At 50.1% G+C, this 16,919-nt stretch overlaps 1 protein-coding gene across 1 annotated transcript in view; it reads left to right on the top strand.

Annotated features, from left to right (window-relative positions):
* Positions 1-3,434: 3,434 nt before the first annotated feature.
* The window catches only part of CCDC3 (coiled-coil domain containing 3), a 44,206-nt gene continuing 30,721 nt past the window's right edge, over positions 3,435-16,919 (top strand). Inside the window, exons 1-2 of the mRNA XM_075143683.1 lie at positions 3,435-3,847; positions 4,827-5,001. Of these exons, the coding sequence (XP_074999784.1) occupies positions 3,435-3,847; positions 4,827-5,001 (588 nt within the window). The remainder of the gene's footprint in view (positions 3,848-4,826; positions 5,002-16,919) is intronic.

The following is a 16,919-nucleotide window of genomic DNA, read 5'->3' as shown; positions in this document are numbered from 1 at the left end:
ACGGTGCTTCTGTGGAGAGAAATTTAAGAGCAAAATCGCGTTATTCATGGTTAGAGACTGTTCTAATTCTTTACTAAAATACTGATCTGAAAGTTGTTAATGAACTCAAACAGCAAATAGCCCAAGGGACCAGCTTGTCGAGATGGGAAGGAAAGGTTACGCACTGATGAATCTCTGGAGACCCTCCTAACAGGGAGAGCTCTCAGCTGGGGACGTCTCACAGAGGGCGCAGGAGAAGATGAGCCACCCCGAGCCCCTACAATGACACCAGGCACAGCACCAGCAAACATAAATGGAAGAGAACAAGGAAATCGGGCACTTTCAAGTGAGAGGTATTTTTATTTTTATGTGCAGACTTGGATACCTACTGCGTCTGCTCCAGAGTTATGGCCAAGACCTCCTTTCAGCTCATTCAGCTCTGAAGACAGCTCCATGGACTCCCGCAGTATCCTCAAAACACCAACACAACCACTCTGCAGGATGATAGAGAAATTCCAAAGAACATTAATTACTTGCTTCCACACTCTGGTAATCACCACCAAAAAGAGAGTTGGAGAGCATCAGCCAGAGCCAGCATACGCCAGCAAATGCTGTTGTGTTTTCTGAGATGGCTCACTGATTCAAACACTCTGGCCAAATATAAGCAGTTTAGTTTAGACTATTAACAGTAGCATTAAGGAAAGACACATCCATATTTTGGGTCTGAGCTGTCCATGTTCCTCCCTTTCTGACCCTGTCCTCCTTCCCAGCTGCTACGTGGTGGCTAACTGAAATGTGAGGAATAGCAGAACAGATCACAGCTTAGATTAGATATTTCCAAAGTGGTTTGAGGACAGTTGACCATGACTCACTTGCAACACACAGTAAACAGAGATGAAGCTTAAATATGAGGCTCTTCTACCCAGAAGATATCAATCTCATATGTATACACAGAAGAAATAGCAGTTGCTTTTCACACAAGCTAAGAATTTGGTTCCCAGGACAAAACCAACCAACCTATGGTTACAAACGTCTCATCAGCTTCTTGGGGCTCTACCTCCTCAGCAGCAGTGCTGGAGTAATAACAGACCTGTATGTTGCTGCCCACACCCAACATGAGATTCATGTTGCTGAAACCACCAGGCTCTGTTGCTAGAGACCATGGAGATACCATGGAGAGACATGGAGAGACCACCTTGGAAGGGCTGAACATGTCTCCCGTCACTTGCAGCACTTCTCTCTTTCTTCACATGACTCCCATGTCTTCACCTATGTCTTGAAGTACTGTTTCTCAACAGAAACCTATCTATGAGGTTCATATCAAGGCCTCCATGTACACTGGATTGCACAAAATGCCTCCAGGACTGCCCCAACCTTGTCTGAAGTCAACAACAGCCTCAATTCTTTGTTTTCCTCCTTAGTTCTTATTTATCTATCTAAAAACTACTGAATGAGGCTCTGAAATCTTCTATACTGCAGTTTATTCCCTTTACTTTCCAAAGCAAAAGCAGTTTTTCCTGACAGTTAACACTGAAAAAATATTGAGCTTGTTGGTCTGTTGGGATTTCCTAATTTCCTGAGGATATTTTCTTCAAAAAATTCTTTTCAGGATTGTCCTTTAAGCTTTTTTCCCTGAAAATTGTGAAGTAATTTGTTGATCTTCAAGAAATAGATAATTAAAAAAAGTTAGAAAAGCTCTATCTGTCATTCTGGAGTTTTTGTTAGGAAAAAAAATCAAAGCCTGTTTCTGTTTTAGCAAGAACCAACTTTGCTGTTCTTGCGTAAAGCTATGCTGAAATATATTGTGGGACCATGCCATCATGAAATATGAATATTACCTTTGTTAAAGTCTTCAGTGCATTTTCTGCACACAGCTGAGTCTGATGAAACTATTCCAGAGGGAGACACTTGTCACAGAAGAAGTCTTGTCTCACTGTCATGAACTTGGCTCAGCATTATTTAACTGATGATTCATTATTTTGCACATTATTTTGAACACCAGTCATGCACGAGGACCCCCCTTTACTGGGCACAGCACGAACATGGAACAAAAAGGCACCCTCTGCTCCCAAGAGCTCCTAGTCCTTGTAGAGGACTGGAGAGGCAGATGGAGACAGACAGACAGACAGAGGATGAGATTAAAGGAACCAGCCAGGACATGCTGTCAAAACTTTCAGTAACCATCACAGCTAGGGAGACATTTAACTGGGACCATGTCTCCATGATATTCATATTCTAACAAAAGTTTTTAAGCATCCCATGCCCATTCCTGACTCTATTATCCCCAGTGAGATCAGATGTGGGAAAAGGAGAATACTGAAATAGAAAGAGGCTATTTTGGGCTGCAAGTGGTGCGGGGCCCCCGGGGATCCTCGGGAGAAGCTCCACAGCAGTTCGTGTGCGGGGAGACGGTCAGTCCCTGAGCCATCTGCCAAAAAGCTGGAGAAGCCCAAAGCTGCCTCAACCAGTTCTAGGAGGAAACGGTGGGAAGCGAAAATATATCGAGAGCTGGCTTTTATTTTTACCTTGCTCACCAGATGCATTTTGAAAAATGGTTGCAGGCTGCTAGGAAGAGCTGCTCTCCTCCACTTGCAAGTTTTTCTCCATCTTCATCTGAAGTGGGACAAGTGGGTGACCAGGGCTACAAGCTTTCCCGCCCCACACATCTTCAGTTTCCCAGGCTTTCCCAGCAGGAGCTGTGCACAGCCCGCTGCTTCACTGGGACCCTCGCACTTCCAGCGCCCTGCGAGCCACCCCTTCACCTCCCAAAGCCCTGGGTGCCACCAGTGCCCACCCCGGGGCCAGGGGATGCCTGGCAGCAGCTGCCCCCCACCCCGGGGTGTTCTTGCCCTTCGCATCTCTGCTCTGTTACATCTTGCCTCTTCGCAGCGTCTGTCCTGTCCCCCTCTTCCCTTTGCATTCCTCCTTTTTGCAACTCTGCCTTTGCATCCCTCCCCTTTGTATCCCTCCCTTTTCACCTCCCCCTTTGCACCTCTCTCATTTACATCCCTCCCCTTCGCCTCTCTGCCCCCTTCGCATCTCTGCCTTTTCCCATCCCTCCCCTTTGCATCTCTGCTCCTCGCATCTCTGCCCCTGCGCACCCCCTGCCCCTCTGCCCCTCGACCTTTTGCATCTTTGCCCCTTTGCACCCCTGCCTGCTTGGATCTCAGCCTTTTGGGTATCTGCCTCCTGGCACCCTCCACTTCCCCCCCCCCCCGCCCCTTTGCACCCCCGCCCTTTCTCTTCCCTGCCCCTTCGCATCTCCTCCTCGCTGCCTCCCTGCCTTCCCCACCCCGGCCCTTTTGCACCTCTACCCAGCCCCCCCGGCCCCCGCAGCCTCCGGGGCAGCCCGCAGCGGCTCCGGGCCGTCCCGCCCCCCCTCCCACTGCCTCCAACCCCCCCTGACCCCCCTGCCCTGCCTGCCCGCCCCCGGCCCGGCCGCGGAGCCGCCCGCGATGCCGCCTCCGTCGCGGCTGCTGCCGCTGCTGGTGCTGGGGCTGGGGCTGGGGCTGGGGGGGCGGGCGGGCGCCGGGGGGGGCTGCCAGCTGCCGGCCGAGTGGCGACCGCTCAGCGAGGGCTGCCGAGCCGAGCTGGCGGCGATCATCGTCTACGCGCGGGTGCTGGCGCTGCACCCCGACCCCTACGGCGCCTACAACTACCTGCCCTGGCAGAGGGGTCCCCCCGCCGGCCCCCAGCAGGGAGCGGGGGGGCTCTTTTATTCGGCCGAGATCGAGCTGCTGTGCGACCAGGCGTGGGGCAGCATGCTGGAGGTGCCCGCCGGCTCCCGCCTCAACCTCACCGGCCTCGGCTACTTCTCCTGCCACTCGCACACCGTCATGCAGGGCTACGCTTACTTCTTCTTCCTCCGGTGAGTCCCGGGATAGGGGGGTCTGGGGAGGGGGGGCTCAGCATCCCGGCTCCCTGGCATCTCCGCGGCCGAGGGGATGCGCGCCCGCTCCTGCCCGGGAGGGTTCGCTCCCTCCGGCTGCCGCTCTCCTCGCAGCGCCTTCTCCTTTGCGCGTCCACCCGCAGTTTCATCGCGAAAAAAAAAAACAAACCCCGAACCCATAATATTCCAGCTTTTCCGGGCAGCAGATGTAACGGGGAGCGGCTGTTGAGTAGCTCCTGGGTGCTGCTGCTTTTGTTTTTACGGCGGGACGGTCACGGCGCTGGAGAGGGGCCAGCGCCTGTTCGACGAAGTTTGGCACGGGAGTGCCAAATACTCACCCGATGGCTTTCTCTCGGCTCTCCCGAGTACCAGCCAATTCCTGACTTTGGCCTCATTGAAAGAATAAGAAAATAAACCACAATGTGGGAACAGAGCCATCACCGTGACCTTTCAATCCAAGAGCGTTTGCGAAATACTACTCAGTGGCTTGTTTTGAAATACTTGGTATATTCCTGCAGTGGGTGCGTAACGAAACACAGTTTGATGCTGTCTAGTGCTTAGTCTGTAGCAATATCTTTAAACACGTTTTACACAAGTTATTTATTGGCTGTTTGAAGGAGTACTTAAACTCCGGGATAAAGGGCAAAGCGTTGCAAATTCAGAAGGAATCATGGGCCAAAATACAGATTTGCTTCATTCATGGGGGTTCATTGATGTCTACAGGGTGGTAGGAGCCTGTTAGGTCCTTACTGCTGCTGCCTGGTCCAGTCCTCTGTGGCGGAAATTGCCGTCTTGGCAACTAAGTGCCAGGAGAGCTGAGAGCCATGTGCTGGCTAAAAGTCTGTCTGTGTGACTTTGGTGGCACTTGTTGAGCCAGGCTGAAGTACAATGGGTGACTTCTGCGGGAAAGAAAGCCGTTCAGCCTCACAGCGGGCTGCCCGTGCAATTTGTGTTTCAGAATGGATGAGAACTACATCCTCCTGCCCCACGGAGTCAACTTCCAGGAGGCAATTTTCCCGGATACCCAGGAGAACAGGAGGATGTTTGCCAGCCTTTTCCAGTTTTCTAACTGCTCTCAGGCGCAGCATGTGTTGAGCTTCTCCAGTGACTGGGAGATTCAAGAGGACAACAGGGTAAGGGATTTATTTGCTCTCCAGTGCTTGTTTTCTAAGTGGGCATAGGCATTCCTGTATCATTTGCAAACATATATATATTTGAATGCAGAGCAGCAGGTCCCTGACTTTCCTGGTCCTTTGGTGGTATCACTGGAGAGTAACACACTGGTGGGGAGATGTTAAACTCTGTTTTCAAAGCTGACCTCTGTGTTAGCTCTTTAGCTTCCCATGGACCTGAGCAAAGCTTGGTATGAACCTGTTCATGAGCAATAGGTTGGAAACCAGTATTGCTTGCGATCCTGTCCTACTCCACCCAGGCCGTTCCTGGGTTTGCTATCTCTAGACCCTATACTTTAACTTCAGCTGAAATGTTCCGGAGCAGAGCTTTGCTTTTTTACTTCTGTGTTCATCTCATGTAGCGAGAGCAGTGCCTGGACCATGACAGACTGTAAGGGATTATTCTTGCCTAACTCCACACAACAGCACAAACATCTACTTCTGAACTAATCGCCCTAAGCTGCCTTTGTAGCAGCTGGGGAAAAATAGACTCTTGAGGGCACGATTCGTCTGAGCGATGAGGGCATGGTTCATCTGAGCATCGCTGGCACCTACTTCTGAACAAGCTGAATGAAATGCCTCTTTCTCCTCTCAAGGGAGGCCACAGCAAGTAGTTCACCTTCTAGGCAATCCTCCCTTAAGAAAGTACGTTTTTAGTATGGAAGGTCCAACGATGCCCATTGTTAGTGGCTTCTGAGCCCCTGTATGGGGCTGTAGTGTGTGTAATAAATGCAGGATTTTGATAAATACTTCCTTGGCAGGAAGCAACTTGCAGTTACGCATGTGCATGTTCTGGATGTGCATATACGTTTGCAAAAGTGGAACTTGGAGAGCTGTTTTATGAGGCTAGTGGTTTCCATTGGTAGCCGAGAACATTTTAAGCGTCTCTTTAGATCAGGATGGACAGGGCATGCGTTATTGCTTGCGTTGTCTGTGGATTCATCCAAGGCACAATATTTGCCTACGGCAGCAGATGCACTAGTGGCTTGTTTGGGAGATGGATGGAGGGAGCTCAGTAGCTGGCTGAGCCCTTTCCCTTCACCAGCTGGCCGACTGCCAGCATACAAACTTCGAGCTGCTGCGTGGCCGTCTGGCCAGTGACACAACCCCGTTCCTTGGGATGTCCCGTGAGCGAGCGTTTTCCCACTGATATTTTGGGGAGGGAGTAGGGAACGGTGACATTTAAATATATATTTGGGGATAGCAGCAGGAATTGATATTTAAGAGAAAATTAATTATCTTACAGTTAGATCCCAGAGCTGTAACGCTGGCTGGGCAAGACAGGGGAGGCATAGAGCCCCAGTCCCAGCCCTGCCTCCTCCCTGCCAGCCCGCAGGCTCCCCAGTGCCCCAAGCAACGTATTTGGCAAGTAAAGGCACTGCCGCAGCCAAATCCACAGATTTTGCTCCGGGGGAGCAAAGTGGCGTTGGGGGACCACCAGATCCAACTCCCAGTGTCTGCTTGTGATGCCTCTGCACTGTTTATTTAGCTGTGCTGGGCTAAACGTGGGGGATCTTGATGGGTTGGTGCTCGTTTATGCCAGCAGTGAATCTCACCGGTTAGCTTTAATGGGAATCACAAGGCAGAAACCCCTCGGGTATGTTGGGGCAACCGAAAGCATATGTACCAAAAGTGCATTTCAGCTGTTGTGCTCTTTGACCCCACGCAGCTGTGAGCAGATTAGGGGGGGATTAGAGCTGCTGGTCGCACAGAGCGGGGCTGGGGGCTTTACATACTTCAACACCCACCCGTCGAGTGAATAAATTCAGCGCAACTGACGGGCACTTTGTTTCCCCTTCGTAATGAAAAGTAAAAGCTTCCTCTGCACCAGTTAAAAATAGTTCGGGCTGACTGTGCTCCCATTCAGCTCCTGCATCTGTGTTTGCCCAGCCGAGCGCCGGCTCCCGGCGCCTGCGTGCCCCAGCCTGGGAAGGGGATGGCGTTTCTGGCTGCCATGGTATTAGGAATTTGTTCCCTAGCTTTTCCCAATGCAGGTGCCCACGTCCAGGGTGCAGCTTTCTTTAGTGTTTTGCTCCTCTCTTTGCCTTGTCACATCCGATGGTGACTTTCCCAATTGCAACTGTGTCTGCTCACATCCCGCCACGGTGCGAACAATTTTCATTTCCGAATGCACTTGGTTGAACCGTCCCATGCTGGCTCCTGAGACGAAACTGCAGCGTGTGCTGGCTTTGTGGCACAGAAAGTGAGCATTACTCAGAGCATTATTCTTGAAGTTTTTTGGAAAAGAGGCTCTTAGGGAGCCTGGGGACATCCGCAACAGTGTCAAGCTGTAAAGAACCCGGACAGAGAGAAAAGCGTCTTCTGATGAGGCTCACGCTGCAGTGAGGAGTCAGGGGTCTCACTAGCTGCTGCGTACTGTCAGAAATTGCTAGTTAAAATCCATCATGGGTGTTTTGTGCAGTCAGAGGGAAGAGATGGAGACGCTGAGATGCTCAGAGCAGGAGGCAGCTGGGGCGAAGGTCTGGTGCTAGGAGTTAGTAGCTAAGGCTCTGCCTCCGGTCTTGGGACAGCTGTGTGCAGGGACACCTTAAAAAGCGGCTCTGTCAAAACGCAGTGTGCCCAAGTGGGTTTGGAATAAAGGAGCGATGAAATCTCCTGTTTACAGCTGGATCCTGTACTCCAAAAGACTTTTTGAATCCCTGTTTTTGCTTATGGCCCTGTGCCCTACTCTTGATATATTTCTGGGGTGGACATTTTAAGGGAGAATTCGGTGCTGGAAGCATGTGCAGTTGCAATGAATAATTAGCGTTTGTAGCTCAGGGGTGCTCAGCCAGAAGGTGAGAGAGCCCCGTGATGGGTGAAAGTCTTTTGCCTCACGTAACGCTGCTCCCAGCGAGAGGTCCCTTCTGTGGGGTGTGCCTGAGCCGGACGCGGAGCAGGGGACCCAAAGGTGACCGCTGACATGCTGTCCTCCTGCTCACCCTCTGCTCTCTGCAGCGCTCCTTGCATGCAGGCAGCCTTGTCTGGGCTGTCCCAATGGGTGACAGCTCCTTCTCCTCCTCCCAGCAAATGTGTCTGATGATGCAAAAGAGAGCAAAGAGATGTGCAGGAACTTCTCGATCCGCTGGGATGCACAACCTGCCTTTTCCATCGCAGGAAAACCCTTTTAATTTTCGGAAAGCCCCATGGCGCGTGGTGAAAGGAGGCCAGACCCAAGGCACATCTCGTTGAGGATAACACATTCCTCATCCTGGGCCTGCTGCTGTCGCTGGAAGCTAATTCCAGCTGCATTTTTAAGTCCCTTGCTGTCTGGGCTGAGGGCCAGGCGCTGCTTTCCATAGTTTTCCAATAACCCCACAGTCTCATAAATTCACTCAGGTGCTTGTTCTGGCCACTCTGGAGAGCAACGGTAGCTCCAGCTGTCGTTTCTTTAGGCACTTGCATTTTGGCTTCCAGGTTTGCAGAGGCAGTAATTAATCGGGTTCCATCCTGACTTTTCTCACAGCCCCTCACTGATGTTTGCAGACCTCCTGCTTTACTCCAGCTCGCTGTCGCAGCGGTTTCCACACGGTTGTTGCTGAAACCCCGAGTTCCCACCAGGCTTGGGGTTGGAGCTGGGTTTGTAACGAGTGGCTGCAACTTCTCGCAGAGTGAGAGGCCCCTTCTTGCAGCACGTTGCAGGTACCTGGGTCCCAGGCTTGGCTCAGCCCCAGAGCTGATGTTGGTGAAGATAATAACACAGGAACACTCCTTTTTCCGCTTCGGAGTTACAGTTTTAGTCGATTCTTCCCACCCTCTGCCCCTGGGAGAATTGCAGTATTCGCCTATCCAAGGAATCTTGCAGTCACAGCAGTTTCTTTTAATAAGGTGCTTTTATTAAAGAAAGGAACAATTAAGAAGCAATAAAAAACTAATTAAAATTCTTAAAAGCTCCATGTTTTTACCCAAGTCTCATGTTGACCCCTTGAGGGAAGACCCGTAGACGTATCAAAGAGTTTGCAAGGTCTGACAGCCTCCTATACGGGCACACCAGGCTGTCCCGCGCCGGCCAGCGTGCAGCCTCCGGGTCACCTCGACTCGGGAAACCACCCCAGACACCTCTTTTCCTTTACCCCCTGCTTCCCTCAGTGCCCCTAAAATTGGTCACAAACCCCTGCATGCCACCCAGTTATTCTCCAGTGCAGCTGATGTTGCATTACTGATGCTTTTAGGGAGCAGCCTTTCCTTGCTCAAAAGGAATCTGAGGGGTCAGACTGTTTTTTGGGAGACGGGGATGAGCATTTGGCGGTGCAGCCAGCATCCTCCTCCAGGGATGGAGAGGGGGAATGGGAAAATCCTAAAGGCCCGGAGAGCATCTGTATGTGCCAGTGCCTCTTTCTCACGACAAATTTTTCTTATGGCTAAGTGCTAAATGACACTTTTCTACACTCAGGGGGTTGATTTCTGCTCGCTCAAGCTGGGAGGTGGGAATCGTCGCTGCGGTTTCCCCTCCTCACACTGCCTGCTGCTAAGCCTGGGGGTGATGCAGTGTGTTGGGATTGAAATCTTGCTCCCCTGCCGAGTTTTACCATTTTAGTGCAAATCTAGAGGCTGTAATTTCTCCTCCTGACTTATCCTTCTGCAGGGTGCTGCGATCTCGTAAATAAGACCTCGTTGCCTTGTCTGCACATGAGAGATTACACCGAAGTGACTCGAGGTCTGGTGATAATAAGGTCTATAGAAGTGTCTAACAGCGCTTGTTGTTATTTATTATTCAGAGGGGTTTTAACTCCTGGTTTTGTCAACAGGTTGATAAGGAAATGTGGTCTTTTGGCCTCCGTTCCAGCTTGCTGTGAGGTGCGGAGGGGCTCACGACCTGGGGCCGTGCGGTGCTTCTTTTACAGGGCACCTTCCTCCCCTTTTTTTCATGCGGGAGAGTTGCAAAATGACCCCGTGTGCATCATAACGAGGGAATTAACAGCAGCATGTCAAACCGATCCTGAGCGACTGTGAGAGCACTAGCACTGTGATAAAACCCACAGAAATTAAGGAGTCCAATAACTTCAGTTAAGCTTGGCGAGGTTGCAGGGGGAGATTATATCTTTTATTAAGCCTCTCTCCCTGCATTGCCTCTCCTCCTCTCAAGCATCAGAGCCACAACCACGCTGTTACTTCAATTGATTTAGATGAACTGACTTGCCTTCCGAGAGACCTCCAGAGGTTTATAAGGGTGATAATAAAGCTTTTATGAGAGTAGTCAGTGTCCCAAATAAAAAGGAAAGTAATTAGTGGGTTAGCAGGGCAGTCTACAAATATCTGCTTAGCATCTTTGGGCCTGGGTCCTCTTCTCCGGTGGCACTTTGGCTGCTGTAACAACCTGATTAGGACACCTGCAAGGCTTTGGAGCAGCTGAAAAGGGAACCGGATAAGAAAAGCAATGTAATTGCATAAATGGCCTTGCCATTATTATGCAAAACAAAAATTAAATTAAATGGCATTCTTTCTCTGCGGAAGTAGAGGAAATAGTTTCAGAGCTATTTGTATTTTAGCAACGGTTGTGTGCATGAACTGGGAGCCACTGGGTCGGATCATTCCCTGAACCCATCTGTGGGCAGCAGCACATTTGCTCAGCAATGGCCCCAGCCTGTCTCTTCCCTGATGCTTTTAACTGGGCGGATGGAGCGGGTTTCATTCAGCGACGCTTCACAGGACCACGAGGTCTTAAATCACGGAGAAATAACCACTTACACAAAAGCTCTTTGGGCTACCAGAGAAGGGCTTGCTCACGTGACATTTGCCATGGGGACCTGTTTTGATCCATCTCGCCTGTTTTTGATCCATCTCCTCTCCCCGGAGAGGGGAAAAGAAGGAAAGTTGCGGAAGTCCCCATGATTTTTCTGACCGCCCTGATTTTGAGTCTGGACAGTGATTAAATAGTATCATGGCTAGATACCTGCTGGAGAGATGCCTGTGGCACCTCCGGAGAGAGCCTGAGCTGCCTTGGATGCAGGGGCCAGAGCTCCTCCTGCTGTGGCTGAGATGGACATCGGTGATGCTGAAGGAACTCCGCTACATGAATCATGCAAAGCCTGGCCACTAGAAAACATAGCTGATAACTGTAATGGATTTTAGCTGAAATTTCTTCCACGGTATCCACCGAGATAAAATGAAAAAGCAGTTTGGTTTTTCTCATTTAAAAGTTAAGCCCTTCTTCTCTTGAGGAATTCCCTCTCTGCTCTGAGTGCTGGGAGAGGAATCGCAGGACTGGAAAACACCAGTTGTGGAGTCCAGAGCCAGCAGTTTTAGGGGAAGGACTGGTCTGGAAAAGAGCAGGCAGCAGCCTGGCTTGGTTAAGACAGTTTTCTTTAATTCCTGTCTACTGGCCTTTTGTGTTTCCTTGTGGCATGAGCCGCATAAAGGATCCTCCCTTCTCTGGTCCTAAGGCACTAGAGAAATAGAAAATATTCTCAGTTCAAAACACTGCTACGTGGCAAGGGCAGGGCAAAAAGACCTTGAAATAGATGAGAGTAAGGTCCAATATCTAGAGGTTCGAAAATCTTGTTTTACATTCAGTTTCTTGCCCTGCCATTTGTTAGAAGAGTTGTTGCTCCATTAGCCTAATAGCATGATAGAAAGTGTATATTGCTTCTGGGTTGTTTTAATAGTGATTTACAGCGCTTTTGTTTTTCTCCCAGAAACCCACCCAGAGCGTACCCCCTCCCTACGATCTGTGTTTAATTTGAATACATGTAAGCAATATTAGATGAAATGGAGAACTGCTGACAAGTGTCTGGGATGAGGGGAGACCACGAGACAGTTGATACGTTTGGGTAACATCCCCGAGAGTCTTTTGGCATAGAAATGGCATTGACTCATTTCCAAATCTTCCCACCCAGGCTCTTAGGGGACTCTTAGAGGTCTGATTGGCATCTCCCTATCAGTTTCTGTCTTCCACATGCACACAGGCTGCTAAAATACAGAATAAAAGATCACGGAGGAGTTCAAAATAGTCTTATCCATGGGATGTTTCCATTGCATATGGTCTTTCTTATATTTATAGCACCCAGAAGGTGTTCTGAGCACTTCCCAGGAGGGAAATTTCTCTATTTTTAGGGTGTCTCTTAGAGGGACCTTATTTCTGTATCGGGAGGCAGGTTGGCTGACTGCCATGTACAATGCAGGAGGGTTGACCTGAAGTAGCATGGGAGCCTTGAATTTGATGTCAGTCGTGAACAGTCTGAATTTGAGGTGGAATAAGGAGGTTTTCCCCACCCACCTGAACTCTTGTCCCCACTGGCAGCCATGACCGGTGGGGAGCTGCCAAGGTGAGGTCCCCGATTTGTGCCCTCCTGGTACCAATGCGGGTGCAGGGCGAAGTGAAGCGAGTCCCAGATTTGTGTCCCAGCTTCTGGTGAATGAGTCTGGACCAACTTGCTCCCCGTCAAGTGATGCAGATTACTCCAGAGCACAGTGCTCTCTGACTATATCTTAGGCACATCCAAGTACATGATATCCTTAAAAATATCCGGTTTCCAGCCTGCCGAGCAAGGAAATGCCTAGACAGCCATGGGTGTGTGTGTGTATGTACATGGCTGCCTCCTCCGAAGGGCGAACGGCAGTCCTTCCAGGAATTGGCAATGAATGAAGACCCACACGGCTCCAGGCTGCTTTTAATTATCCAGAGCCACACTTTAAAGAAGCTCTGCCAAATTCACTAAAACATTCCGGATTTCGTGGCATGAGGCTATCTGCTGCTGTACATGAACTTGGTGGTGAGCAGGCATCTGACCCCAGCCTCAGGACACCTTTTTGGCTCTCCATCTGGCTTCTTCCACCGCCACAGGGGTGGGAAACTGCTGGTGGCCACAGAGGTGGTTGGTGGATGTGGGCTGAGCTCTGCACATTGAGAGACACAAAGATGGGGCTGAAGGGACCCTGTTGTCCCTCCTGCGTTTCAGATCCAAGGCTGCCTGGAGGGGTGCTGTACCCTTGGGGTTCCCAGCCCACAGGTGGTTGAAAGACCTGCGGTGGTGCTGCTGAGCACGGATCCTGCCGCAGTGCTTGCTTACCTGGACAAAGATTTTTTTGCAAGCCCCCATCTGCTGACTCGTAGCCAAGGGCTGAAGCGATGTGTTTCCCAGTCATGTTAGGAAGATGCAGCTACCTGGCCAGGGCTAACTCCACAGTTGTGCAGCAGAGGTAGGATGTTGCTGCTGTTGTCTCAGGGTAGGTAGGAGAGATGGGACTTTCGCTGAGCTGGTCACATTCCCTCTGTGTTAGCACAGAAGTGGCCGAGGTGGGAGATACCTCCCTCTGGGGGGGGGCAATGGAAAGTTTGAAGTTACCCCCATGAGCATCCGCATGTGAAGGAGGGCTGGGAATTGCAGCAGTAACCAGAGGCAGACGTCTCGTCCATACCCTCTGGAGATGACACAGTCATGGGACAAGCAGCAATCAGAAGACATGAGGAGGCCAAGGCAGACTTTGGTCCCTTGTCTCCTTCCCTGTGTGTGAGCGTTTCAGTGATTCCTCTGCTTTTCTGCCCTGCCCTCCTGTTCATGGCCTTCCCAGCGTGGGAAAGTGAGGGAGGATGTCCCACCGCATGTAGACTGGGAAGGGTGAAAGCACTGGTCAGCGAGGGAGGCAGCTGGTGGGGACCTGGACGGTTACTGGAGCTGGGAACTGAAGTGGTGCGGAGCAACACATGCTTGAAAGCGCTTCTGTCCACGGCCAAATCACCTTCCTTGACACAGGTTCCTGTACTCAAGGTGCTCCCCCGGGTATCTGGGACCTGGCCTCCAAGGAGGAGGGTTGAGGCTGGTCTTCCTGTCAGGTGGACATATTATCTTACTAACCCAAGGCAAAACAAAACATGCAGTCCAAAGAAGCGGATCACGGGTGGTTTTTGATCCAGTCATGCTTATTATTCATACTTGTCCCATGATTTTTCAAACTTAGAAAGTGGAGGTACTCACTTAGCCGGAGAGCTACTGGAAGGTGCTCAGATATGTCTCCTGGCAGCCCGCTCACAGTAACCCACTGGGGCTATTTCAGTGCTTTTGGTTGGGTTGGGAACAGGAGGGAGAAGCAAACACCTGAGCTAGGTGCACCCAGCTCTTCACCTGCTTGAATTCTCCTAGACCTTGCTCTGGGCTGCCCATTTTGGGGAATACATTCAGAGCGAGTCTCAGGCAAGTCTGCTGGGCCAAGAGCAGCCAAAATTAATGAGGGAGGTCCCCAAATTCTGTGTTGTTCAGCCCAATTATGGAAGCCATCCAGCCCCCTCTGTCAATCTGCGAGTCTGTAGATGTGTTAGGTGTTTTGCTGTGTGTAAATCCATGCTTCGTGTTGTTCAGCAGTCGGGAAGAGTGATTCATGTGGACCAAGAGACCTGGGCCAGGGTCTGTCCTTGATGCACACGCTGCTTCTACAGACACTGTGGGCAGAGCTGGTCTTTGGTTTAGTTGCTGGCCTCAGTCAACCTTGAATCCAGGGAAAAGTTTTCTTTCTACTTCTCTCTCTCTCCTGACCCACCTGTGAGAGAGATACAGAAAAAGATGGAGCAAAACTTTTATTAAAATCAACAGCCACCAAAATCCAGCTGGCAGCTGGCAGACGGGACACCTGTAATGCTGCCTGTAACCGAATCAGCCATTGCGGCTTGAAGGGAGATGAGATCTTTCAATTTGGGACATATTTTCTCCCAGCCCATGCATTTTGATGTTTATTTTCACAAACGGCAAGCCAAGTTGGCTCCGAGGCAGCAGTAGTTCGAATCCCTAATGGAAGCTGCAGACGGAGCCTTTTAAAGCCTGTCCTGCCTTCGCCAGCCAAGTGCCTTTCCAGATTCCCCCGGAGAAGTGCCCTTGCCCCGTTGTGCTTGGCCAGGAGCGGCCACGCGGTGCCAGGCTTGGCTCCGCCGCCGGCCCTGGGAGCACGCAGCCCCTTGCAGCAGCTAATGCAAAGTGACAAACCAGAGCGGCCGGTTTGGAGGGACCGGGCGTATGAAGTTTCAGTGTGACCGATTACAGCTGGTTGCTGCTCAAATCGTTGCAGGTGTCTCTGGCAGCTGATGCAGTGACTACCTCCTTTTGCTGCCCCAATTTGCGGGTTTTTTTTTTTTTTGGAAGAACGCTGCTACAACTGTTAGTCCAGTTATCTGTAAAGTGAATGACGGTAGGGAAAAACATACTGAGGGAGAAGCAAGTTTCCATGACACTGTTATAATGCAAAGGGGAAATAATACGGCTAGAAAGCCAGGTCTGAATTTCTGCCCAAAAAAAATTAAGAGCAAGCAAGCAAAAAAAAATTTCCTGAGATCTGAAAGCACTTACTGGACTTGTTCTGCAGTATTTTTGCATTTCCTAGGTCAGTGGGGAACCAGCAGAAGTACTAGCTACTGCAAAGGGGAATGTCAATACAGTGTTTTGTATTGAGACAAGATGTGGGACTAAAATGCAAGCTAGTACTTAGGACTGTCATCCTCAAACTGACTCATCTTTATCACCATGCAGGGGTAGCAGGAGAACTATTCCCCTTCTGTGGGTGGTAAAAGCGAGGCAGACAATTTAGGCTCTGTATCCTAATCTAGTGGAGACAATTGTCTTTGACCCAGGATTTATCCCCAATGGATTAGAAACAACTGTCTGAACACTTTTTCTGTCTGTAAACTTATTTGTATAAATCCTGTACCCTTCCCCCTCTGCGTCTTCCAGCCTGGTTGCACAGGCAGTGCCGTGCTTTGAGTAAGGAGATATGTTCAGGTGAGTGACACGTGAGCAACTGGGGTTTGGTTGTTTGTTCAAACCAAAGCATGTTGGTGGTACGAAGCCTGGCTTCCTTCTTCAGGTAGACGGTGACGTGTGTCCTCTTCATTGCCTCAAAACTCAATGAGTTTATCACCTCCATTTGTCTTCACTGTAAACCCGTTTTAGAGCACGTTCATTTGTTTGGCTTGCTTTTTATCTTTCCTTTAGACAGGGTCTGAACACAATTAGGTTCTTCTGGATGTTTTTGATTACATGTTTTATTGTAGAAAAAATTCAGTTAGTTGCATAACTGGATGGTAGTCGGGGAGAGAAAAGAAGGAAAGTCAAAATGGAGGAAAAACTTGTACTGACGTTGGCTGAGGATAGGAATAGAAATTCAGATGCTGTAAGTCCCCATTTCCATTACATGAGTAAAGAAATCCTGTTTCAGAGCCTTTGAAGCGTGAACATAGCAGCCACGTCCACTCAAAATCTTCCATTTCATTGCAGAGCAAGAAAGCTCTTTTCCACCTTAAAAGTATCATCTTGGGGTGTGGAAGGAGGGATAATGAGGAAGGGGCTTAGCCACAGTGGCCATGGGGGAACTCTGCCAGATGCCAGCCTGTGCTTTAAAAGAACTCTGAGGTCTCAGATGGGTGGGAGAGAGTTTATTCACGGTCTATGATTCTATGCCTTAAAGTGAGAATCTCTGTGTACGTGGCTTATCTGTGGGAAGGAAACAGGCAGCTTATTCTTGGTCTGTAAGTACCTCTGTTGGGGAGGTATCTGTAAGTAGAGACAAAGAAAAAATAACAGACGTAAATGAGAGAAAATTAAAATAACATGGAAATAGGAAATGAGGAAATAATCCACCAAAATATGTAGCCAACTGATGTGGTGAAATCTCCATCATTTACAAGGCTTGGGTCAAACTGGGAGATTGAGGTGGGTCTCTTAGTCAGTAAAAGACACTCCCCTTTTGCTGTCTGCCTCTGGAGGAAGATCCATCGCACAGGTCGTGACATGGCTCTGGGAGGGACTATATAGGGTTTTCAGAGTACTCTGTCCCTGTCCGCTTCTCATTCCTCAAACTGGATGGCTGTGGTGACAGCAGTGACTTGCTCCCTCTGGAGAGGGTTTAATCCCCCACGCTGTGGCTGAGCAGCTCCAGGAGGTACCAGATGGCATCCA

The sequence above is a fragment of the Calonectris borealis genome, chromosome 1, assembly GCF_964195595.1.
Source record: "Calonectris borealis chromosome 1, bCalBor7.hap1.2, whole genome shotgun sequence".
Classification (NCBI taxonomy): domain Eukaryota; kingdom Metazoa; phylum Chordata; class Aves; order Procellariiformes; family Procellariidae; genus Calonectris; species Calonectris borealis.
The sequence above is the reverse complement of the archived record's forward strand: the minus strand, read 5'-3'. Positions and strand labels throughout refer to the sequence as shown.